Source organism: Symphalangus syndactylus, chromosome 13 (genome assembly GCF_028878055.3).
Source record: "Symphalangus syndactylus isolate Jambi chromosome 13, NHGRI_mSymSyn1-v2.1_pri, whole genome shotgun sequence".
NCBI lineage: Eukaryota > Metazoa > Chordata > Mammalia > Primates > Hylobatidae > Symphalangus > Symphalangus syndactylus.
Genome location: NC_072435.2, coordinates 106,221,500 through 106,245,982, shown reverse-complemented (window position 1 = coordinate 106,245,982; position 24,483 = coordinate 106,221,500). Strand labels below are relative to the sequence as shown.

Here is a 24,483-nt window from a genome sequence, read left to right as displayed (position 1 = left end):
TTCAGTTCTAAAATATCCTACTGGATCTTTTTATTTTCCTTCTTTTTTTTTTTTGTGAGATGGAGTTTCACTCTTGTTGCCCAGGCTGGAGTGCAATGGTGCAATCTCGGCTTACCACAACCTCCGCCTCCCGGGTTCAAGTGATTCTCCTGCCTCAGCCTCCTGAGTGGCTGGGATTACAGGCATGTGCCATGATGCCCAGTTAATTTTGTATTTTTAGTAGAGATGGGGTTTCTCCATGTTGGTCAGGCTGGTCTTGAACTCCTGACCTCAGGTGATCTGCCCACCTTGGCCTCTCAAAGTGATGGGATTACACAAGTGAGCCACCATGCCCAGCCATGTGTATCTTTTTTGTAGGTTCCATTTCTCTATTAAGATTTTTATTTGTTCCCTCATTAAGTTTATGTTTTCCTTGAAATCCTTGAATATATTTGTAATATTTGTTTTCAAGTCTTTCTTGGCCAGTTCTATTATCTCTGTACATGTTTATTTTTATTTTTGAGACAGAGTTTCACTCTTGTTGCCCAGGCTGGAGTGCAATGGTGTGATCTCAGCTCACTGCAACCTCTGCTTCCCAGGTTCAAGCAATTCTCTTGCCTCAGCCTCCCAAGTAGCTGGGATTACAGACATGTGCCACCACACCCAGCTAATTTTGTATTTTTAGTAGAGATGAGGTTTCTCCATGTTGGTCAGGCTGGTCTCGAACTCCTGACCTTAGGTGATCTGCCCACCTTGGCCTCCCAAAGTGCTGGGATTACAGGCATGAGCCACTGTGCCCAACCATTTTTAATCTTCTATCAGCTGATTTTTTTATTAGTTGTGGGCCACATTTTTCAGCTTTATCTGTCTAGTAATTTTTATTGTATGCTAGACAGTATGCATCTATGATGTTGAGTTTATGTTGTTGTCTTCCTAATAAAGTATTGAGTTTTGTTCCAACAGGCAGTAAATTTACTTGGGGATCAGCTTGTTCATTTCAAGGCTTATTTTTAAGCTTTGTTGGGATGAGTATAATGTGGCCTTTCCTATAAAGCTAGATTAGGTCTACTCATAAGGCATAATTTTTCTGGGATTTCTGCTGAATGCTTAGGGTGTTCAATGAGGTCTCTCTACTCTGGCTGCTGGGAATTTACATATCTCCCAACCCAGTCCTATGTAATCTCTGGTAGTTGTTCAGCTCACAGCACCCCAAGGGGTTTTTTTCCTGAAAGTTATATTTTTCCCTGCCTCATGAAATCTTGTTCCACATACACGATGTTTAGGACTCAGCCAAAGTCCATATTTTGGGGTCTCCTCCTCTGCATAGCTTTCCTATTTTTGGTACATTGCCATGCAGATTCCCGAGGGGAGGGAGACTCAGTAGCTTTGAACTGTAGTCTTTGCCTTCACAGTCCAGAAATTACCTCCAGGCACAAAGCCAGGATGATTGTAGGGTTTGCCTCATTCATTTTTCTTCTCTAAGGGATCACAGTAAATTTCACATATTTTATCCAGTTTTATAATTGGTTATGGCAGGAGGGATAATCTGTTATTAGTTACTCTATAGTGTAATAAGGCCAGAAGCAGAAATCTCATTCTTGTGTATGTTTACACTCATGCTTTTACACATTCCAAAACAATATATAATATTTTCCATATATTTAACATTTTTACTTAAGTGGTATGACATTGTTCTTATTCTTCCATATCTTTCTTCTACAATCAACATTTTTAAGGAGCTATCCACATTGCTAGATTCATTGTTGCTTAACAAACAGTATTTTTGAGTGTCTGTTAAGTGCAAGGCATTTTTCTAGGTGCTGGGTATACAGTTGTACTTAATACTTAAATGTAAGCCAGACACTGTGTCATGTACCCGTAATCCCAGCTACTTGGGAAGCTGAGGCTGGAAGGTTGTTTTAGCCCAGGAGTTTAAGACCAGCCTGGGCAACATAGCAAGACCCCATCTCTAAAAAAAATAATTGTTTTAATTAGTCAGATACTTTATAGTGTGCCATAGTCCAAACTACCTGGGAGGCTGAGGCAGGAGAATTGCTTGAGCCCAGGAATTCAAGACTGTAGTGAGCTATGATCACACCCCTGCATCTAGCCTGGGTGACAAGTGAGATCCTCTTTTAAAAAAAAAAAAAAAGAAAATTGAATGTAAAGTCTTCCTCTAAGATATCCACTGGCCAAAAGAAACTAACAGGAAATGACCACTGAGGTAGGAGGAAAACCAGAAGGCTGTGGCATCCCAGAAGCCAATGAAGGAAGCATTTGAAGAAAGAAGTGATTGGTCTACTGTATTCAGTGCTGCCGAGTGGGTACACATGAGCATCACCAGTGACATACTGAGACGCAGTTAATTCATTTTAACTGCTATATAGTGTCCCATTACATGAACAGAGAATATTCATTCCTCTATCTCCCACATGTAGATAAATTTTCTTTTTCTTTTTCTTTTTTTTTTTCGAGACAGAGTCTCACTCTGTTGCCCACGCTGGAGAACATGGCTTACTGCAGCCTCGACCTCCCAAGCTCAAGCACTCCTCCTGCCTCAGCCTCCCAAGTAGCTGGGACTACAGGTATGCTACCATGCCTGGCTAATTTTTTTTATTTTTCTGGAGACAGGGTCTTGCCATATTGCCCAGGCTGGTCTCAGCTCCTGGGCTCAAGCAATCCTCCCACCTCAGCCTCCCAAAGTGTGGGGATTACAGGTGTGAGCTACCACACCTGCCCAACTAGGTGAATATTTGCAATGAACATTTTTGAACATGTCACCAATTTGAGCACATGTGCCCAAGTTTCTCTTTGGACCCTATGTAAGGATAGAATCACTAGATCATTCAGAAAGATACACACAACTTCAACTTGACAAGATCATGCCAAATTTCTCCCCAAAATGATGGTGCTGGTGCCTGTTTCTGTCTTCAGTGTTCAAGAGACCCCATTGCCTCACGCCCTCACCAATATTTGATGTAGACTTTAAGACTCTTGCCAACCTGAGGAGTGAAAAGATGTGCTATTGTTACTTCACGCTGCGTTTTTCTGAGTAGTATTGGGGATAAGCATCTTGGCTATTTGAGTTTTCTCTTACGTGACCTGCCTGTTAACGTCCACTGCCCGGTTTTCCATGGAGTTTTTCTTTCTCTTTTTGATTTATAAGATTTCTTTATATATTCTGGTTACTCTTTGTCTATCACATACATTGTAAATATTTATCCCTGTCTGTGGTATGTCTTATAACTTTGTAGGGTGTTGGGGGTGGGAGGTGTCATAGTAAAGCTTTTAGTTTTGATGCAGTCAAATCTATGTATTTTGTGTTTGTTTTTGTGTTGTTCATTTGTGTTTTGAGACAGGGTCTCAACTTGTTGCCCAGGCTAGAGTGCAGTGGCGTGATCTTGGCTCACTGCAACCTCCGCCTCCCAGCTTCAAGTGATTCTGGGGCCTCAGCCTCCTGAGTAGCTGGGATTACAGGCATGCGCCACCATACCCAGCTAATTTTTGTATTTTTTGTAGAGATGGGGTCTCGCCATGTTGGCCAGGCTGATCTCAAACTCCTGACCTCAGGGAATCCACTTACCTTAGCCCATGGGATGAGTGCTGGGATTACAGGCATGAGCCACTGTACGCAGCCTATTTTGTGGTGTTTTCTGTTATTTAAGCAATCTTTTCCTATCCTAAGCTCATGAAGTTACTGGCCTGTATTTTGTTCTAAGACTTTTTAAGTTGTTCCTTTTTAAATACACTTTACACATTCATGTAAGTGCATCTCAGATATATTCTGTTGGGGGGGCAAGGTGGGGAATGGATTTTTTTTCCTATTGAGAAAGCCAGGTGTCCCAGCCTCTCCAGCCTTTCTTTCCCGTGAGTCTGGACGGCCACCCCATCTCCTCTAGGCTCCCTCAGGGACATTAAGCTCTCTCTTCCTGTTCCAGTAGTCATGTAGCCTGTTCTTGCACTCATACCTACACATTTCAATTATTTAACTTTATGTAAATTTGATACCTGGTAGGGCAAGTTGGGTAAAGTGGAGAGAGGGCACAGGGATATTTGCTTTTGCTTTAAACAACTGTCTGTGTGAATAGCACTGGCTGAACTTGGAAAATGTCTGTCTGCCATGCGCCCGTCAGGATGTGTGGCGTGATGAGTGGGGATCTCGTGACTTCTCTATGAAACTCTGGGTACTTTTACTTTTGGCTTCCCCTCCCCACGCCCTGCCCACTGGCCCCTCCAGTTTCCAGATTGTAATGTCTCTGAACCTTGGGGCGGCCCTTCCGGTATTCATACATGGGCCTTTGGCGGGTGTTTTGGGACCGGGCTGCAGTACTGATTCCGTTGGTTACTGCCAACCAGACCACAGTGACAGGCCTGCTGGGGGCAGGAGTTTCCTGTTGCCTCATAGACACTGAGACCCTGGATTCCAAAAATAAAAGCATGAGAAACCACCGTGACCTCATGGTCTCTGCTTGCAGGGGGTTCTAAGCACCCAGGACCATCTTCACCTGCAGTGGCCTGGCCCAGCCTGGGCCATGTGGGCTCTGAGTGGCCAACTGCCTGAAGCTCTTGCTCTCTGTCTCCGCCTTCTAGGCAGTCACCCGCAGGGCCAAGGTGGCTCCCGCTGAGAGGATGAGCAAGTTCTTAAGGCACTTCACGGTCGTGGGGGACGACTACCATGCCTGGAACATCAACTACAAGAAATGGGAGAATGAAGAGGATGAGGAGGAGGAGGAGCAGCAACCACCCACACCAGCCTCAGGCGAGGAAGGCAGAGCTGCAGCCCCTGACGCTGCGCCTGCCCCTGGCCCCGCGCCCAGGGCCCCCCTTGACTTCAGGGGCACGTTGAGGAAACTGTTCAGCTCCCACAGGTTTCAGGTAGGTGGGGCAGGAGTCTGGGATACCCAGAGCTGGCAGGAGAGCCATCAGGGAATGTGAGGCAGGTGGCCAGGCTGAGCCCGTTTGGCCACTGCCTCATTCATTCTACGAGTGTTTGCCCAGCACCTACAATGTGCCGGGGACCCTGTACCATGCTGGGAATGCAGTAGGCAGATCTCAAGTTGTCAGGGAGAAAAGAGCCATGATCTAAAAGTAAAAGGTCCACCAATGGATGAGTGTTAAACCGAATGTGTTCTATCCGTACAGTGGAATATGATTCCAACATCAAAAGCAAAGAAGTGCTGATCCATGCCACAACGTGGATGAACCTTGAAAACATGGTGCTGAGGGAAAGAAGCCAGACACAAAAGGCCAGAGTGTAGGATTCCATTGATACAAAATGTCTAGAACAGGCAAATCCATAGAGACAGGAAGCAGATTGGCGGCTGCCACAGGTGGGAGTGTTTCCATCTGAGGAGATGAAAATGTTCTGGAATTATAGTGGTGATGGTTACACAACCTTGTGAATGGACTGAATGTCACTAAATTTTACACCAACTTTAAAATGGTAAATTTTACGTTATGCAAATTTTACCACACACAAAAAAAGTAAATAAAGGGTAAAAAACAGACAGAAAAAACACTCATCCATTCACTCTGCGAACACTCAGTGCCAGAGGCTCCCCTGCCTCATGGAGACCCATCACGCTGGGGGCCTCAGTCTCTCTTGTGGAGTGATGCCCAAAATACCTGCCTGTCCTGGCCTTAGCCCACTGCTGATAGCCTCCAGGTGTGGTTGCAGGGAGAAAGCAGAGCTGGGGTGGTCCTCACAGACGAGCAAAGGGAACTGAACTTTCTGTGGAGTTCAAGCAATTCTCCTGCCTCAGCCTCCTGAGTAGCTGGGATTATAGGCGCCTGCCACCACGCCTGGCTAATTTTGCATTTTTAGTAGAGACAGGGTTTCACTATGTTGGTCAGGCTGGTCTTGAACCCCTGACCTCAGGTGATCCACCCACCTCAGCCTCCCAAAGTGCTGGGATTACAGGTATTAGCCACCGCGCCCGGCCAACTGTCCTGCCATTGATTGATTGATTGATTGATTGATTGGAGACAGAGTCTTGCTCTGTCACCCAGGCTGGAGTGCAGTGGCATGATCTCAGCTCACTGCAACCTCTGCTTCCTGGGTTCAAGCTATCCTCCTGCCTCAGCCTCCCAAGTAGCTGGGATTACAGATGCCTGCCACCACACCTGGCTAGTTTTTGTATTTTTGGTAGAGATGGGGTTTCACCATATTGGCCAGGCTGGTCTCAAACTCCTGACCTCAAGTGATCCACCCATCTCAGCCTCCCAAAGTGCTGGGATTACAGGCGTGAGCCACTATGCCTGGCCATGTCCTGCCATTTAGAAGGGCTTTTTTTTTTTTTAAGAGATAGGATCTTGCTATGTTGCCCAGGCTGGTCTCAAATTCCTGGCCTCAAGTGATCCTCCCATCTTGGCCTCCCAAAGTGCTGTGATTACAGGCGTGAGCCACCGTACACAGTCTAGAAGGACATTTCTGATTTTGAAGGACAAATGCAAGTGGAGTCTGGTCAGCCCTCTCTGGACCCAATCCCCATCCCCAAGGTGGCAGAGCCTATGTCTGGGTGCCTGGAAACACATTCAAGTCCCGGGAGGGCACAGGTCTGGGGACCACAGGGAAGCACACAGTTCTCAAAGGTGGGCATTTGGGGGATGCTACTTCAGGTGTCCCCAAACAAAATAGACCTGTCCCTCTTCTGGAAGCAGAGAAATGTAGCCCTTGCCTCTTCCATCACTGACTTTATTCCAGGGTAAAAGAGAAAAAAAATGTATTTTGGTCTTTTTGTTTCCCCCACTCTTGTGTGGCTGAAATAGACCCTGTCCCTCTTCTGGAAGCAGAGAAATGTAGCCCTTGCCTCTTCCATCACTGACTTTATTCCAGGGTAAAAGAGACTTTATTCCAGGGTAAAAGAGAAAAAAAATTTATTTTGGTCTTTTTTTCCCCCACTCTTGTGTGGCTGAAAGCAGCAAAGCTGAAAGCAGCAAAGCAAGCCAGCTGACATGCCAGAGCGCCTGGCGACCCAGCTTCTCTGTGGCTGTGATGGGAAAGGAAACATGCTATTAAGTTGTTGGGGCTGAAATCCCAAACCCTCAATTTCAGGAGCAGAAGGAAAGAACCAGCTTCCTTGCAGCTGCAATGGAGCCCTGGGCCGCCCCATCAGGATATCCCCCTCCTGCCTGGGCTTAGGGCTGGGGACTGGTCCCTGAGCTGGGACACCCAGAGACACTCCTGCTGGGGAAAAAGATGAATGCCTGTCATAAAGTGAGTGGAGGTGTTTATTCACCCACCCAACAGTCACTTATTGAGCACCTGCTGTGTACAGTGACAAATGTGGCAGACACATCTTTGCCCTCATTGAGGATTTGGCAGGCTGCAGAGAGGCAGGAATGATAGGAGCCATCACTGAGACACACATTGGTTACAAATAGAGAGAAGCCCTCCACAGGAAGGAGGGGGGCTCTGAGAGGTCCTGGGGGTGGGGGGACCTGATCAGGGACTTGAGTCAGAGGAGGTGACACCTGCATGCTGAGCAGGAGTGAGCCCCACGGATGGATGGCGTGGGAGGCTTCCAGGTAGAGGGGCTTCATTTGCCAAGGACTGGCAGCATTGCAGGAATTGAGAAGGGTGCACGTGGATCGGGTGTGGGTGTCACCAGCAGACAACTGGCAAGAGAAGAGGCCAGGGAAGGTCATCCACGGGTCATGGGCTGCCTTTGAAAGCTCTAAGCATGTGGGTGGGAGATCAGATTTGTAGAGGGACTTGGTGGCAGCAGTGAGGCCACACTGGAGTAGGTGGTGAGGCTCAGGGGTTGTAGTCTCTGCAGGTAGGATCGGCATCCAGGAAGCTCCTGGGATCCCTTTCTTGGGTGGTTTGAGATGGCCAAGGTGCTTGATATATTAATAGTTAACTGCGGTCCCTTCTTACATGGGATGGCACAACCAAGGGAGAGAATATGGGGTGATTCAGGGCCCAAGGAAGCCATGAATGACAGGACAGAGTCGAGCCAAGGGAAAGTGGTCCCAGGAGTCAGGGAGCTTCACTTTCATTCCCATGCACCGCAGGCCAGCCCTGTGCTAAGCACTCTTCATACTTCACTCACATCATGCTCCCATTGTTGCTCTGGGGTAGAAAATGTGGCCCACCCCATTTTCCCCGAGAGGGCGTTGAAGCTTCCAGCATTGAGAGATGTGTCCAAGGTCCAGGCAGATGGGGGAGCTGGGAGCTGAGCCCAGGACTGGCCGCCCCACGACGCGGACTCTGCAGTCTTTGCCAGGGTGAGGATTTGGAATGAAGCAGCTTCTCTGAATTCTCAGCAATTTTCCTTGTGACCTGGTTCCCCTTAGAAGCAACACTCCCTGTGAACCGGCAGATTCAGGGCCCCAAGGATGAATTTTCATAGAGGCCGGGGTTATTACCCTGGCATTGTAGTTTTGTGACCTTGGGTTGGTCTGTCTCTCATTTTTCTTTTGCATTGTTTCTTTTTTAAATTGAGGTGAGATTCACATAACAATCATTTTTAAGTAAATGATTCTGTGGCATTTATTTAACACATTCACAGTGTTGTACAAGTCACCACTATCTAGTTCCAGAGCATTTTCTTTTTTTTTTTTCTTTTTTCTTTTTGAGACGGAGTTTCGCTCGTTGCCCAAGCTGGACTGGAATGGTGCGATCTCAGCTCATGGCAACCTCCGCCTCCCAGGTTGAAGCGATTCTCCTACCTCAGCCTCCCAAGTGGCTGGGATTACAGGCACACACCACCATGCCCAGCTAATTTTCTGTATTTTTAGTAGAAATAGGGTTTCACTATGTTAGCCAGGCTGGTCTCGAACTCCTGACCTCAGGTGATCTGCCCGCCTCAGCCTCCCAAAGTGCTGGGATTACAGGCATGAGCCACCATGCCCAGCCCCAGAGCATTTTCAAATGGAAACCTGGTACCCATTAGCAGTCACTCCCCATTCCCCCTCCCCCAGCCCTGGGCAACTGTGAACCTGCATTCTGTCTCTGGATTTGCCATTTCTGGACATTTCATTAGATGGGATCATATAATGTGTGATCTTGTCTGTCTGCCTTCTTTCACTTAGTATGACGATTTCATAGTAGCGTGGGTCAGAACCTCATCCTTTTCATGGCTGAATATTGGGTCTGTTCCTTGTAGCTCTGCGGCTTGGTTTTACCTCACATGAGCTCTCAGATCCCTTTAGTTCCAAAATAAAACCAAGGAAAAACAACAACAAAAACCCCACTAAAGGCTTGCACCTTTATTAAGCTTGCTGAATTTGAATATGTGTGAAAACTTCATTACCATTACAAAGCAATTTGCCATGCAATTTTCACAAGAAACCACGTCATAAAATAATTACTGAAATAATTACCTACAGGTTGAAAGGATCAAAGGATTAATAGTCTGTTCTTGCAGAGGCCTGAACTTGTTTAATTTTAACCTGAAACTGCAGAAATTGCCAAGATAATGGCAGATTAATTTTTTCAGAGGCCAGAATCTACTGATCTGACAGCGTGAGCAGCAAGGCCCTGGGGGGGACGGTGATGGCCTGGAATTTCCAAGGGAAGAGAGGGGTCACTCGAGGTCCTTTGGGGCTCCTCCCACTGCTGCATTTCCACTGCCATTATGGTATCCCCAATGCTGTCACCTCCACCCTGCCATCAGTGCCCTCGCCAACATCATCACCAGCTGTCACGGTGACTGCCATCACCACCAGCTGCTTCCCACAGCCGCCATCAGTGAGACCACCCACCCACTCCACACTGCTCCCCACCTGTCCTCTGTCAGCCCATCACAAAGCCCACGAGGCTGTGTTTCCCATAGCAGCTCTCCTGAATTCTCCAGGACACCGGGACTCTTCTCCCCTTCACCCTTTTCACCCACTGTGAGCACACGTGAGCTGGGGCAGGCACCTCACATCTCCGGGCAGAAGCTGGTTTGTAAGCACAGCAGCCGTCCCTGTAGCCGAGGAACCTGCAGTCGGCAGTCCCCAAGGTCCCTTCCAGGACTCAGACTGCCGAGGCAGGGCTGTGTTGAATTATTTATTGAGCATCTGTTCTGTGAGCACCCCAGCAACAGCAGTCCCCAGGAATAGAAAAATACAAACTTGCCTGGGCACGGTGGCTCACGCCTGTAATCTCAGCACTTTGGGAGGCCAAGGTAGGTGGATCACTTGGGGTAAGGAGCTTGAGACCAGCCTGGCCAACATGGTGAAACACCATCTCTACTAAAAATACAAAAATTAGCCAGGCATGGTGGTGTGTGCCTGTTATCCCAGCTACTCGGGAGGCTGAAGTAGAAGAATTGCTTGAACTCAGGAGGCAGAGGTTGCAGTGAGGCGAGATCATGCCACTGTACTCCAGCCTGGATGACAGAACAAGACTCTGTCTCAAAAAATAATAATAATAAAAAAATTAAAAACCTGATTATTTGTTGCCATCTAGGTATGGGCAGTTTGGTTTGAGAGGTGGTATCTGAGAAACAGTGACCAAAGGTCAGAAAATGAGCCAGAGATGTTCTGGGAGGGCAGGGAAGGTGGGCAGCGCCTAGAGGCAGAGCAGGCCAGGAGGATGGCAGGAAGGAGGCTGGCAGCTTCTATCAGAGAGGAGCTGGCCCTGCACAGCCTCCATCCTGGTGGGGCCTCTGGCGAGCTATGGCAGTAGCCTCCCATCCTTAATGGCTTTGCCCAGTGGTTTCACCCACGTGCTTCCAAGCCAGCTCTTAATGATGGGAGACGGAGGGCCTCTGTGTGGGTCTCATGGTCTCTGGCACCTTCCCTTGGCCCACAGGTCATCATCATCTGCTTGGTGGTTCTGGATGCCCTCCTGGTGCTTGCTGAGCTCATCCTGGACCTGAAGATCATCGAGCCCGACAAGAATGACTATGCTGCCAGGGTAGGGGTTGACAGCTCTTCTGGGGTCTTACTGATATGTTTTGCTTGTGTTATCTGCACAGAAGGGGTGCAGAGTGGAGCAGCTGACACCTCACTTGGAGTAGCAAGGTCTGTGGTAGTTTGATAGGTGTTTTCATCTTCCTTTCCAGATTATGGATTAGCATTTACTACAAGCAGGAAACCTTGTTTCACATGATGGCTGGAATCCTGGGCGATGCTAGGCTAGTGAGCTGGAGCACGTGGGGTGGATCCACTCTGCCATCTCTGGGTCAGGAGGGGCATTCCTCCTGTCTTCTGTTGATGGTCTGCATGGTCCCCTTGCTGGGCCATCAGGAGATGTGCTGTTTATTCACTGATTCAGTTACTAAGCCCATCCCAGATGTTCACCCAAAGGGTGGTGGACACACCCTGTCTCAGTGCCAAGGGAGGAGATCAGGAGAGTTAAAATCATCCCTGGCTGGGCATGGTGGCTGACACCTGTAGTCTCTGCACTTTGGGAGGACAAGGTGGGTGGATCACCTGAGGTCAGGAGTTCGAGACCAGCCTGGCCAACATAAACCCCATCTCTACTAAAAATACATACAAGTAGCTGGGCGTGGTGGCGCACGCCTGTAATTGCAGCTACTCAGGAGGCTGAGGCAGGAGAATCGCTTGAACCCCAGAGGCAGAGGTTACAGTGAGCCAAGATAGCACCACTGCACTCCAGCCCGGGCAACAAGAACAAAACTCTGTCTCCAGAAAAAAAAAAAAAAGGCATTTCCCCCCGCAACCCCCGCCATGCCCTTTTTTGGAAAAACAAAATGGAACTGATATGCAAATGTATGTCTTTGCAAGTGGTGAAAAAGGCAGAAGGAAATATTAAACTTCTTCCTGATACCTTTCCCAGAGGCAGCCCTGTGACATCTCCTATGCCGGCATAGAAGGAGAATCTTCCCTGTCCATCTGTTTTCTCCTAAATAATTGTTTTCATGTTTCTCAGAGACTGGGTCTTGAACCCCAGGGCTCAAGTGATCCACCCACCTCTGCTTCCCAAAGTGCTGGGATTACAGGCGTGCGATGCTGCACTTGGCTCTCTTCCTCTATTTTTAATAGAATCCATTAACATACCTGCCATACTTATTGTCTTTTTTTCCTCTCAACTTTTTATGAAAAATGGCAAAGACACATTTTGCTGTGTTCGCGTTGTCACTATACATCCCCACAGATGCACACACGTTTCCATCTGGCCATTTGACATCACAACCCTTCACTCCTAAATACTTCAACGTGCCTAATAAGGTTTTTCTCCCATGGAGCCATGAGAGCATCATCAGACCTAAAATAAGATCAATAGTCCCACCTAACAACCACTTTTATTCACTCATCCCAAATGTCTCTTTTTATTTTTTTGAGACAGTCTCTATCGCCCAGGCTGGAGTGCAGTAGCACTATCTCATCTCACTGCAACGTCCGCCTCCTGAGTTCAAGCGATTCTCCTACCTCCGGCTCCAGAGTAACTGGGATTACAGGTGCCCGCCACCACACCCAGCTAATTTTTGTATTTTTAGTAGAGATGAGAGTTCACCATGTTGGCCAGGCTGGTATCGAACTCCTGACCTCAAGTGATCTGCCCACTTTGGCCTCCCAAAGTGCTGGGATTACAGGCAAGAGCCACTGTGCCCAGCCCAGGAATGTCTTTAATGGCACTTTTTTTCAAACTAGGATAGAGAATTCCAATATTCTATTTGGTTATGTCTCCTTGGAATTTTTTATTTTTTTTTACTTGAGACAGTCTTGCTCTGTCACCCAGGCTGGAGTGCAGGAGCACCTAACAGCTCACTGTAGCCTTGATCTCATGGGCTCAAGCCTTCCTCCCACCTCAGCCTCCTGAGTAGCTAGAACCACACACACGCACCACCACACCTAGCTAATTTTTAAACTTTTTGTAGAGACAGGGTTTCCTTGTGTTGCCCAGGCTGGTCTTGAACTCCCAAAGTGCTGGGATTACAGGTGTGAGCCACTGCACCCGGCCTTCCTGGGCTTTCTTAATCTAGAGAAATCCTCCTGCTTTTCTATTTCCTTCATGACAATGACTCTTGGAAGAGCCCAGCCAGTAGAATGTCCCATGTTCTGGATTTGTCTGACGATTTTGAGGTCTCCTGCCTTGTTTCTTTATTTCCTGCACACCACGGTTAGGTCCAGGGCTTGATCAGCAGGGAGTCCTCATTGGCTGGCGATGTTCTGGATGTGGCATTTTCAGGAGGCACACCACGCCAGGGGTCCCACTCAGTTGGGTCACTTGATTTAGGTAGTAAATGCTGGACTGCTCCACTGGCCAGGGGCATTTTTCCCATTGCAGTGGTAAATGATCTGCCCAGTACTGCTTTGGTAGCATGCAAATATCCTCTTCCCCAGTTGGCATCTGTTGGTGATCCTTGCCTGAGTCAGTGACTACACTAGGGAATGCAAAATGGTGATTTTCTGTCTTTCCTTCTACATTTAGTAGTCGGTACTCTTCTATAAAAAAGCACTTCCCTGTTTTCCCACATGTGTGTATGTGTGCATGGGTGTATGTGCCACACTGAATTTTTTTTATTCACTGTGTTACAATCAATCTCAGTCATTCTTTTCAATGTTCAGATTGTCCCAAATGTTGTCACTGTGAGCCTCTTCAAGCTGACTGCTGGGTCCTGTTGACATGACTCTGTGATGTCTTTGAAGACTTCCTTGCTTTCTGGCACAAGACGTCCTTGCCCACATTGTACCTCCCCTGCCCCAGATCTGGAAATGGTTATCTTGGTGTGAGGACTGGTTATTTTATTTTATATTTTATTTTATATTTTAATTTTTTGAGACAGAGTCTCACTTGTCACCCAGGCTGGAGTGCAGTGGTGCAATCTTGGCTCACTGCAACCTCTCCTCTGGGTTCAAGCAATTCTCCTAAGCCTCCCAAATAGCTGGGACTACAGGCATGTACCACCACGCCTGGCTAACTTTTTGTATTTTCTTAGTAGAGACAGGTTTTCACCATGTTGGCCAAGGTGGTCTCAAACTCCGGACCTCAGGAGATCTGCCTGCCTTGGCCTCCCAAAGTGCTGGGATTACAGGCGTGAGCCACTGTGCCCAGCCAGGACTAGATCAAGATCTCGGAACCCTTTTCACTTTCCACCTACCTTGGTGATCACTCTAATTGGAACATATGGATCTGCCTCCATTCATTCATTCAGTTATTTTAGAGATGGGGTCTTGCTGTGTTGCCCAGACTGGCCTCAAACTGGGCTCTAGGCAGGAGGCCTCACCTAACCTCCTGAGTAACTGGGACTATTGGCTCGAGCCACCACACCCAGCTTAATCGTTTTAACAACTGTGTCCTTAGGGCCCCATATGGAAGTGCCACCATTCATTTCAAGAGTAACTTCTAATGGACACTTTTGTCTAATGGACATTTCTGTTGTCTTACAAACAATGCAGAAAGTATTTGTTCTGCAAACAGTGCTGCAGTAAATATCCTTAGTCCCTGTGCACGCAGGAGCTCAGCTGTAGGGTAAGTTCTTAGCCATGGAATTGCTGGTCCAAAGGGTCTAGAGGATGCTTTAATTCTGACATTGCCTAATTGCCCTTTAGAGAGCAGGTGCCTCATCTGTGGTGTTCACAGCTGTGTTTCCAGCACTGAGCATCTGGATTTGTCCAACAGATGAATTATCTTGCTGGTGACGAGGCAGGTGCATGCGAGGGCAGCTTGACCTCCCAGAGGCCCAATCTCCCCTGACTGTGGTTCCTTGTCCCCTTCAGGTATTCCACTACATGAGCATCACCATCTTGGCCTTTTTTATGATGGAGATTATCTTTAAGTTATTTGTCTTCCGCCTGGAGTTCTTTCACCACAAGTTTGAGATCCTGGATGCCATCGTGGTGGTGGTCTCATTCGTCCTCGATCTTGTCCTCCTGTTCCAGAAGCACGAGTTTGAGGCTCTGGGCCTGCTGATTCTGCTTCGGCTGTGGCGGGTGGCCCGGATCATCAATGGTAGGTCTCCTGCACTCCCAGGCTGTGGATGGAGAGTGGGGGCTCAGGCATACATCCGAGGCCTGGCTGCGCAGTCACTCTGGGTGCCTGAGCTCACAGTGGCTCCTGTTATGGAGGCCTCCCCTCTGCCCCTTCACCTCCCTCTCCTCCCTTCTTCCTCTTCAGCCCTTTAGGAGCTGGTTATGAGCAGGTTTACGTCAAGCAAATAAAAAGGTTGGGTGCAGTGGTCATGCCTATAATCCCAGCACTTTGGGAGGCTGAGGCAGGAGGATCACTTGAGCCCAGGAGTTTGAGACCAACCTGGGCAACATGGTGAAACCCCATCTCTACAAAAAAAAAAAAAATACAAACATCAGTTGGGTGTGGTGGTGCACACATGTAGTCCCAGCCACTAGGGAGGCTGAGGTGGGAGGATCGCTTGAGCCCAGGATTTGGAGGCTGCAATAAGCCAAGACTGTGCCACTGCACCCCAGCCTGGGTGACAGAGCGAGACCCCCTCTCAAAAAAACAAAAAACAAAAAAAAAAAAAACTGGACTCTTGTCAAAGGAAAGAAAAAAAGCCTTTCAGTTCCTACGGAAGATGCCTGTTATAGGGAAAGGGGGCATTTCCCAGCCTGTGCTTTCGTGGCATCTATGAACACCGCTGCTATGCACCCATATGATTGTGAACAGGTTCTAGGTTAAGAAGCCTAATGCTCATCTTGTCAGTGATTATTTTTAAGGATTTCCCAGCCATGCCAGCTAAAGAGAGATACTGCATAACTGGGTACTAAGTAACTCAGACACGAAACCCTGACCTCCCAGTTCTGATGCCCTAAAGTGATGACTGTCTCGCGTGTCTGTCACCACTCCTCCAAACTCTATACAGGTGTAAGAATACAGATTTTTTTCCTGAGTGGTTAAGTTAGAAACCAGTATCACTGAGACCCCCAATTTTATTTCAGGGATTATCATCTCGGTTAAGACACGTTCAGAACGGCAACTCTTAAGGTTAAAACAGATGAATGTACAATTGGCCGCCAAGATTCAACACCTTGAGTTCAGCTGCTCTGAGAAGGTAAGACGACACATCTGGGTACCGGGCATGGTGGCTCATGCCTGTAATCCCAGCACTTTGGGAGGCCAAGGCAGGTGGATCACCTGAGGTCCAGAGTTCAAGACCAGCCTGACCAACATGGAGAAACCCTGTCTCTACTAAAAATAAAAAATTAGCCGGGCGTGGTGGCACATGCCTGCAATCCTAGCTACTCAGGAGGCTGAGGCAGGAGAATCGCTTGAACCTCGGAGGCGGAGGTTGCGGTGAGCCAAGATCGCGCCATTGCACTCCAGCCTGAGCAACAAGAGCAAAACTCTGTCTCAAAAAAAAAAAAAAAAAGACATCTGGGAAGCTGGCCTCTGCTGCAGCACCCGCTTGCAGCACAGCGCTGCTCATGTGCCTAGAGCGCCCTTCCCTGGGCTGAGCCTGCCTTGTCCTTTCAGATCCAGCCCAGGAGTCACATCCTCCCTGAAGCTGTGCCCACCCCCACATCCCAGGGCTCTGCCACATCCCCTACCTTTGTCTTCTCACTGCTGTCACTGCTGCTTAGTGGAGCCTATCTGATTTTAGCAGTCTTCTCAGCAGACTGAATGCCACAGACAGTGTAGCTTTCATTCATCTCTGTGGTCCTGTGCCTGGGGCTCACTGAATGATTGTCACATTCCTGGCGAGGCTCAAAGTAAATTCCAGTGTTTGTCTGCTTTTGCAATAGGAACAAGAAATTGAAAGACTTAACAAGCTATTGCGACAGCATGGACTTGTTGGGGAAGTGAACTAGACTCGGACCAGCTCCCCTCAAAGAGAAGACACTGCCTCATGGGCCTGTGCTGTCACAAGAGGAACAGCTGCCCCTCCTGGGCCGCCTGGTGAGAGGTTTGGTTTGATGCCTCTGCCTCCCTCCTGCCAGCATGGATTCTGGGTGGACACAGCCTTGTGGAAGTCCAGTACCACCAAGAGCTGCCCATCCATTCCCACCCCGCACTGTATCAAATGTATCACATTTTCTCATGTTGAACACTTTAGCCTTGCTTGAAAATGAGCAACAAAGCTGGACAATTGCTAGTTGTATATAAAATTTAATCTCACCGAATGTACAGTTTTCAAATTTCACATGTATATTAAGGAACTGATGCATCTGAGCATTCTGAAAGAAAGAAAAAGAAGCTACTTTAGCTGCCACCCCATTCTAGAAAAGGCTCTTATTTTCAAGCTGTTCTAAATAGCTTCCCTTGTCTCGGTTTCCCCAAAAGGGGTACCCAGGCCCCTCCTCTGTGTGCCCCAGCTGCATCAGCCAGCTTCTAGGTGGCTCCATTGCGTTCTGCCACCTGACAACATTTTTCCTCAATTACTGTACAATTACTGTATAAAATAAACCTCTCTTTCCCCTGGACCCTCCTACTGTATTCTTTCCTCTGTGGCACCCATACCAGCCTGCCAGTCGGAGAGCAAGCTAGCTACAGTGCCTGGTGTAGAAATGGCAATTAGACCCAAGACTCCACTATAATTAACATGGTATTTGGGGGAAGATCCCCTTGTAAGGCTGTGTACTCTTCTCGCATGATTTTATCTAATATTTTGCTATTTCTTGTACTCATTTCAACCGGACCCAAAAAGGAAAAAACCTGAACTGAGTATTTTTAAAATAACTCAAAGCAGGGGATGAATGAACTGGCCAAATCTCCTGTGCCTCTGCTGCTTCAAGTCCTGTTCATTTTCTTTACCATCTCCCCAAAGACTTTTTGGGTTCTGTCTATGACCTATGTGTTAAGCATATTCCCCATTCAAAAGTCAGACAGAATAACATTTCCAAAAGGAAAAAAGGCAGGAAGGGAGTGGAGAAGGGCAGTGTGCTGGTCTGGAGGCAATCTCAAAGGTTAGAAGTATAATAAGGCCAGGCATAGTGGCTCACACCTGTAATCTCAGCACTTTCAGAGGCCGAGGCAGGAGGAGCACCTGAGCCCAGGAGTTTGAGACCAGCCTGGTCAACACAGCAAGACCCCATCTCTACAAAATGTATTAAAATTAGCCAGGTGTTGTGGTGTGCACCTGTAGTCCCAGCTATTAGGAGGCTGTGGTGGGAGGATCGCTTGAGCCCAGGAGGTCAAGGCTGCAGTGAGCCATGATCACATCACTGCACTCCAGCCTGGGCGACAAAGCGAGACCCTCAAAAAGTATAAAATGCAGTGTCCCCTAGGGACTTCTAGCCCCACGTGCACACTTTCCAAAGGGGATGACCTCAGAGGAGAGGCGTAGTTTCCTCACTTACGTCAAACAAACGGGAAGAAGAAGTTAAAGGGCAGCCTGGCATTGATGGCTGGCGGAGCTCTGAAGCCTGCCTCTGCAGGTGCAGACACATCCACAAATGTAACCGTAGTGGAAATAAGAATCGTCCTTTCATTTCCTGAGTTGGCCTGTAACAAACAGAGAGATGCAAGGCCCACCCTCCAGTGTGCTCCCAGAATGACAGTGAGACACTTTTCATTCTCTTCCTCACTCAACTACTGTCAGTTCATGAATCTGATAGGTCCTGGAGCACTAATTGTCTATTAACTTGGATGAGAGAAACAATTTTACCAGGGTGTCTGATTAACACATGAATATCATAATTTTCATGAGAATTTTAAAGATCCAATCTAAACCAGAATGCTAATATAAACAGAACCATCGTCAGTGTTTCTAAGTAAAAGAATGACTGCTGAAATATTTTATGAACCCCCATCGTTTAAATTATAATCTTTTTCACAAAGTAATACCTGTCACCTACCACACTTGAGTTGTGTCTGGACTTCTGTCTTAACCTATGGCTTTAAACTAGGTTAGGCCTACCTCAGGAAAGGAGGATGAAATTAGATTTGCAGTTACATTGACTATTTTGGCCTGTGGATTCAGTAGGGATCCATATTTAGTCCACTTCACTTCTATAACCAAAGCCCCTGGGAGCTGGCAGGAATCCTGCAAAACAAAATGCTGTTAATCTATTAGAATCTTACACAACTGCAAGTCAGACTTAATCTGCAGTTCAGAATTTTAATTATAAAAGTTTCACATATTACAAAATGTTCTGAACAAGAAAATGAATAGACTCTACAAGTTCAGATAAAAACAGCTTAGAGAAGGTACATGTTTTAAAGTAAATGCCCCAAAAATATTTTTAACAGCTGAAGCGTAATTTTTCCATCTCCTCCTATTTCTAAAAAGGCCGACATCACCTGAAACTGCGGTAGTGCCGATACCCAACTGTGGACCCTTTAGGGCCATAACTGCTCTAACTTCATCTACCTGTTTATACCTGCCTCACAGACTTCAGGAAAGAAACTGGTAGGAGGGATGGAGGGGGAGAAATAATTATTAGCAGACAAATAAAACCTGATTGCATGTCATGTTAAAATGCTCTGAGGGGAAATTTAAGTGCTTTCTTCTCACTTATCTAATTTCATCAATTGGCAATTAAGATGTGGCATCTGGGTATCCAGGCAGTGTCCGTATATTGTCAAAGACATCAACTCTTCATCTGCATCAGGAACACTGCTGGTGCCATGAAGGAGCTGAGCTGCCCCTTTGGTTGGCTGCTTTGGCAGCCGACTCTAAGGCCTCTGACCCAAGGAAAAAAGGGGTCGTGGGCCTTCCATGGCTTTTTCCTGCCTTGGCAGTCTCTCCAGTTGGCAAATGTGGTAACTGTTGAAGCTGCAGGCTGGGTACGTGGGGACTCCATGGTACTATTCTACTTCTGTGTATGTCTGACATTTTTTCATTAAAAAAAAGCTTTAAAATACATCTCTTCAGGATATGAAAACCTCACAGGCCTGCTAAATTTGGTGGCTGCGAAAAAAGCACTGATGGAATTCCTTAGCTTGAAACTGCCTTTAAAAACCGCACAGGCTGAACAATCCTCTCAAATATCCTGTTCTTAGGAGACAATGCAGCATGCAGCTGGTGGAAACTGAGTTTAGCAGGTGCTCGTGCCTGCCTCTACCTGGGTTGCCGGCAGAGTTGGTACAAAACCCGCTGCTGCAGGCCCTCTGAGCACCCAGGATCAGCACAGACCCTGACGGTGCCATGTGCGCACTGCTGCCTCTCCTCCCAACTCGTGTCTTCCCTTCTGAAGAGGAGTAATAACTGCATGTCTTCACCCATGGCCAAGAAGCCAGAAGCAATGTGCCTGGTTCTGGTGGGAGAGTTGAGCCAAGACTTTGCAGTGGAACGGCAGGGACTGAGTAATCCCGGGTCTCTGCTGGCCTCGGTGGGAGCGTGGATCAGAGAAATGAGCAGTCCTCACCCCCGTTATGCCCATGCTAGGAATATTCGGAGAGGATAATGAGAGGTCTGAAGAAAGCGTGACAAGAACAAGCTGGGCAATTACAGGCTAAGATGGAGAGCACGCCTCTGGGCCAGGGCCGGCCCACACACTGACTGCTAAGACAAAAGAAAAAGGTGGGCAGAAGCATCACATGTGACCGGGAACCTATCTGTAGGATTGTCAACTTCCATTCAACTCTGTGAGGAACTGTGGCAGTGAAAACTCTCAGGTGTGGGCTGCCTGTGTAGACCAGGGGACAATGGGTGGGACAGCCACATGCATGGAAGGAAGTCTCAGTCTTTTGATACAAGACTCAACATTCATCTATCGTGTCATGAGATGCCTGGAGAGGGCTCGGGGGACACCAACAATCACAATGATGGTAGCAACAGGATGAGGATCACAGTGGTTCCCATTTATGGACCACTAGGCACCATGCCTAGGGCCACATGTTACCTCACTTAACCCTCTCAATGCCCCATGAGGCCATTCACTCACTATGACTAGCGTTCCCATTTCACAGATGAAAACAGAGGCTCAAAGCCATAAAACTGCTGGCCAGAGGCAACATTGCTAACAAGGGGCAAAAATCAGTATTCAAGATTCAGCCGGCGCTCCCACTCATGGCCATCCTGCCTCCTTAACAGCTGGCTTCCCCGGCTGCCTTCATCACACCACCTGGAAGAGAAAGACCGCTAGCATGGAACCTGTACCTTCTCCCCTTTACCTTCCTGTTGAATGACTGGGTGAAGAAGTGGATGGGCACCCAGTCCAGCATGTCCTGGGCCTGGGAATTTCCAAAAGGGGCCACGTAATCTGGGAAGCCCTGGCCCCACAGCAGGCTCTTCACCTTCTGTGCTACGAGCTGACACGGGAGAGCTCCAGTCAGTCTTGGTAAAGGAAAAAGAAGTCAACTGAATGAGGCTTGAGTGGTTGTTCATCCACCAGCAGTTTTTCTTTATTTTCTTCTTCCTTTCCTTCCCTTATTTATTTTTGAAATAAGGTCTCACTCTGATGCCCAAGCTGCAGTGCAGTGGCACCATCATAGCTCCCTGCAGCCTCAAACTCCTGGGCTCATGCAATCCTCCCAGAGTGCTGGGACTACAGGAGTGAGCCGCCACACCCAGCCCACCAGCAGTTTTTTGTTTTTTAATTTTTGATTTTTGGTTTTTTGTTTTGTTTTGTTTTGAGATAGAGTTTGCTCTGTTGCCCAGCCTGGAGTACAATGAGGCAATCTTGGCTCACTGCAACCACTGCCTCCCAGGTTCAAGTGATTCTCCTGCCTCAGCCTCCTGAGTAGCTGGGACTACAGGCGCCCACCACCATGCCTGGCTAATTTTTTTGTATTTTTAGTAGAGACAGGGTTTCACCATGTTGGCCAGGCTGGTCTCAAACTCCCGACCTCAGGTGATCTGCCCACATCGGCCTCCCAAAGTGCTGGGATTACAGGCGTGAGCCACCGCTCCCAGCCCCACTAGCAGTTTCATTCCTTCCCAGTTTCATTATCTTCTCGCTCTCCAAAAGAGGGATTATCTGACAGAAGCTAAAGAGTCTCTAACTTTGCAAAATCTTGACCTGCGAGATGATGAGTCTAAAACAATGTTTCCCAAACTGTGTTCCACTGAAGATCTGTACAAGAAGGGTTTCATGGTGAAACCCCCTCTCTACTAAAAATACAAAAAAATTAGCCGGGCGTGGTGGCTGGCGCCTGTAGTCCCAGCTACTCGGAGAGGCTGAGGCAGGAGAATAGTGTGAACCCGGGAGGCGGAGCTTGCAGTGAGCCAAGATTGCGCCACTGCACTCCAGCCTGGGCGACAGAGCAAGACTCCGTCTCAAAAAAAAAAAAAAAAAAAAAAGAAGGGTTTCATGGCCAAAGTTGGGGAAGCATTGAACCTCCACATCCCCATGTCCCTCCTGAGGCACATTTGCCTATTAAAGGCTCTGATGAGTAATACAGGAAGGAACCATTGTTTTAACTTTAATTTGGTGTTTCCCAAACGTATTGGACCATAGACCTACCCCTACTGATGTCTTGTGGAAATGTATTCCATGGAACCCTCTCCCTTTGAGAAATGCTGGTCTAAATGGATCAGAACTAATAATGTAAATGGTGGCTGGATGTGGTGGCTCACACCTGTAATCCCAACATGTTGGGAGGCTGAAGCAAGAGGAGCACTTGAGCCCAGGAGTTCGAGACCAGCCTGGGAAACAAAGGGAGACCCTGTCTCTACTAAAATTTTAAAAATTAGCCAGGTGTGATGGCACCCACATGTGGTCCCAGCTATTAGGAGGCTGAAGCAGGAGGATTGCTTGAGCCTGTAGGCCGAGGCTGCAGTGAGCCTGATCACGCCACTGCACTCCAGCCTAGGCAACAGGGGGAGACCCTGTCTCAAAAAATAAGTAAATGGTAAATATTGGTCTAACCAAAATAATGATCCAATGACCCTGGGAAGATGCGGGAAGTATGTGGGTCATGAGGTAGGGGATGAAGGGGAAAGAGCCAAACCTTTGTCTTCCTTAATGGAAACTCAATAAAAAATTCATAAAACCAAAAAAATCAAGAAGTAGCATTATATGCAGGTTATTTCAAGATTTGGGGGTAGAATTTGAAAAAAACAGCTACAAGAGTTGAAAGTGGTTGCCTCCAAGGTGGGGCAAATGAGGGTAAGAACTATTTTTATAACAAGCCATGCAGAGCTGTTTGGTATTTTACATTATGTACATATTTGATAAGATAAAAACAGATCATATTCAGGCTTCTTCTCACTGGTTTTGATGTGCTGTGTATATTAAAATTGAGAAACATAGGAAATATTCTCAGGGGAAATATTTTTGCTGTGAACTCAAATGCTAAACAACCTTAAAAATGAAACATACGGGCCAGGCACAGTGGCTCACATCTGTAATCCCAGAACTTTAGGAGGCTGAGATGGGAGATCGCTTGAGCCCAGGAATTCAACATCAGCCTGGGCAACATAGTGAGACTCTGTCTCTACAAAAAAAAAAATTCAAAAATATTAGGCCAGGCATGGTGGCTCACACCTGTAATCCCAGCACCTTGGGAGGCCAAGGCAGGCAGATCACCTGAGGTCAGGAGTTTGAGACCAGCCTGGCCACCATGGTAAAACCCTGTCTCTACTAAAAATACAAAATTTAGCTGGGCATGTTGGCACATGCCTGTAGTCCCAGCTACTCAGGAGGCTGAGGCAGGAGAATTGCTTGAACCCAGAGGTAGAGGTTGCAGTGAGTTGAAATTATACCACTGCACTCCAGACTGGGTGACAGAGCAAGACTTCGTCTCAAAAAAAAAAAAAAAAAAGGCCTGGTGTGGTGGTGCATGCCTGTAGTCCCAACTACTTGGGAGACTGAGGCGGGATTCCTTGAGCCCAGGAGGTCAGGGCTGCAGTGAGCTATAATGGCGCCACTGTACTCCAGCCTAGGAGACAGCGCGAGACCCCATCTCTTAAAAAAAGAAACATACAAAGCCTTGAAATTTTTGCTTTGCCGTATTTAATAACAAAAATGATTGTAACAGTTTTGCTACTATTCATGCATGATGATATACTATATGTGGCTTTCAGGTGAGCTCATCAGCTGATGCAGAGATTTGATTAAAATGGGGAAAAGTGAGAATGCTTTGTTTTCTGATCAGCACAAGTTCAAATAGAAACAAGTGATTCTTTTACCTTAGTTTACAGCCAGATTGCATAGTGTAACCAAATAATACTGGGGTCCGGACCCCCTCTAGTGCTAAGCAGTCTTGCTCAGTTGTGCTATGAAGAATAGTAAGCTGTCCGTATCTATTTGTGGTCTGAATAATCCCAGACATTCACAGACAGTTAAGGGACAACTGCCTAGTGCTAGAGCACCTGGTTCTCAGGTAAGAAGACAGTGTCACTTGTGTGACATGAGGGAGACCCAAATACACTTTTTCTGGGCCTCTGGGATTTTGACAGCTATTTCCCAGGAGCAGGCAAAAAAACAGTTCTATTTTCCTTAATAAATGGATTCTCAGAAGAAGAATTCTCAGAAACTGGCCCTTCGAAATTCTAAATATTCAAAATCACTTAATCTGTTTAGGAGTGTCTGTTTAAATGTGAAATTAAAAACGTTTAAATGTCGACTTTTCTCTCTTAAGATTTTCGTTGTAAAACACTGACATATTTTGTGGCTTAATGGCAGGCTGAAAAAAAAAAGGAGATTAAAAAAAAAAAAAACACTGATATTTTCCCAGGACGTGGTGTCTCACCCCCAACTGCCAGTCTCCCCCCAGCCCACCTGCTGTGTAGCCAGACTGGCCGCCCACCAGAGCCGCCTGCA

General features: G+C 47.3%; 2 protein-coding genes across 34 annotated transcripts in view; one reads left to right on the top strand and one right to left on the bottom strand.

Moving 5' to 3' along the window:
• Positions 1-17,256, top strand: part of HVCN1 (hydrogen voltage gated channel 1) — a 39,890-nt gene extending 22,634 nt beyond the window's left edge. For 4 of the 5 annotated variants that reach the window (XM_055235790.2, XM_055235793.2, XM_063614522.1 and 1 more), the window contains 5 exons: positions 4,570-4,854; positions 10,724-10,828; positions 14,599-14,830; positions 15,775-15,887; positions 16,579-17,256. In XM_055235790.2, the coding sequence (XP_055091765.1) occupies positions 4,570-4,854; positions 10,724-10,828; positions 14,599-14,830; positions 15,775-15,887; positions 16,579-16,644 (801 nt within the window). In that variant the 3' untranslated portion in view covers positions 16,645-17,256. Of the gene's footprint in view, positions 1-2,458; positions 2,565-4,569; positions 4,855-10,723; positions 10,829-14,598; positions 14,831-15,774; positions 15,888-16,578 lie in introns of all 5 variants that reach the window. The other variant, XM_055235792.2, reaches the window with a different exon arrangement.
• TCTN1 (tectonic family member 1) overlaps positions 9,178-24,483 on the bottom strand; it is a 44,500-nt gene continuing 29,194 nt past the window's right edge. For 3 of the 29 annotated variants that reach the window (XM_063614456.1, XM_063614463.1, XM_055235782.2), the window contains 4 exons: positions 20,891-21,047; positions 18,693-18,833; positions 18,133-18,277; positions 16,927-17,010 (listed from right to left, as the gene is read on the bottom strand). In XM_063614456.1, coding sequence (XP_063470526.1) covers positions 18,134-18,277; positions 18,693-18,833; positions 20,891-21,047 — 442 coding nt within the window. In that variant the 3' untranslated portion in view covers positions 16,927-17,010; position 18,133. Of the gene's footprint in view, positions 10,299-13,979; positions 14,853-16,383; positions 16,567-16,926; positions 17,011-18,132; positions 18,278-18,692; positions 18,834-20,876; positions 21,054-23,849; positions 23,991-24,483 lie in introns of those variants that run through there. The other 26 variants (XM_063614457.1, XM_063614464.1, XM_055235784.2 and 23 more) reach the window with 21 other exon arrangements.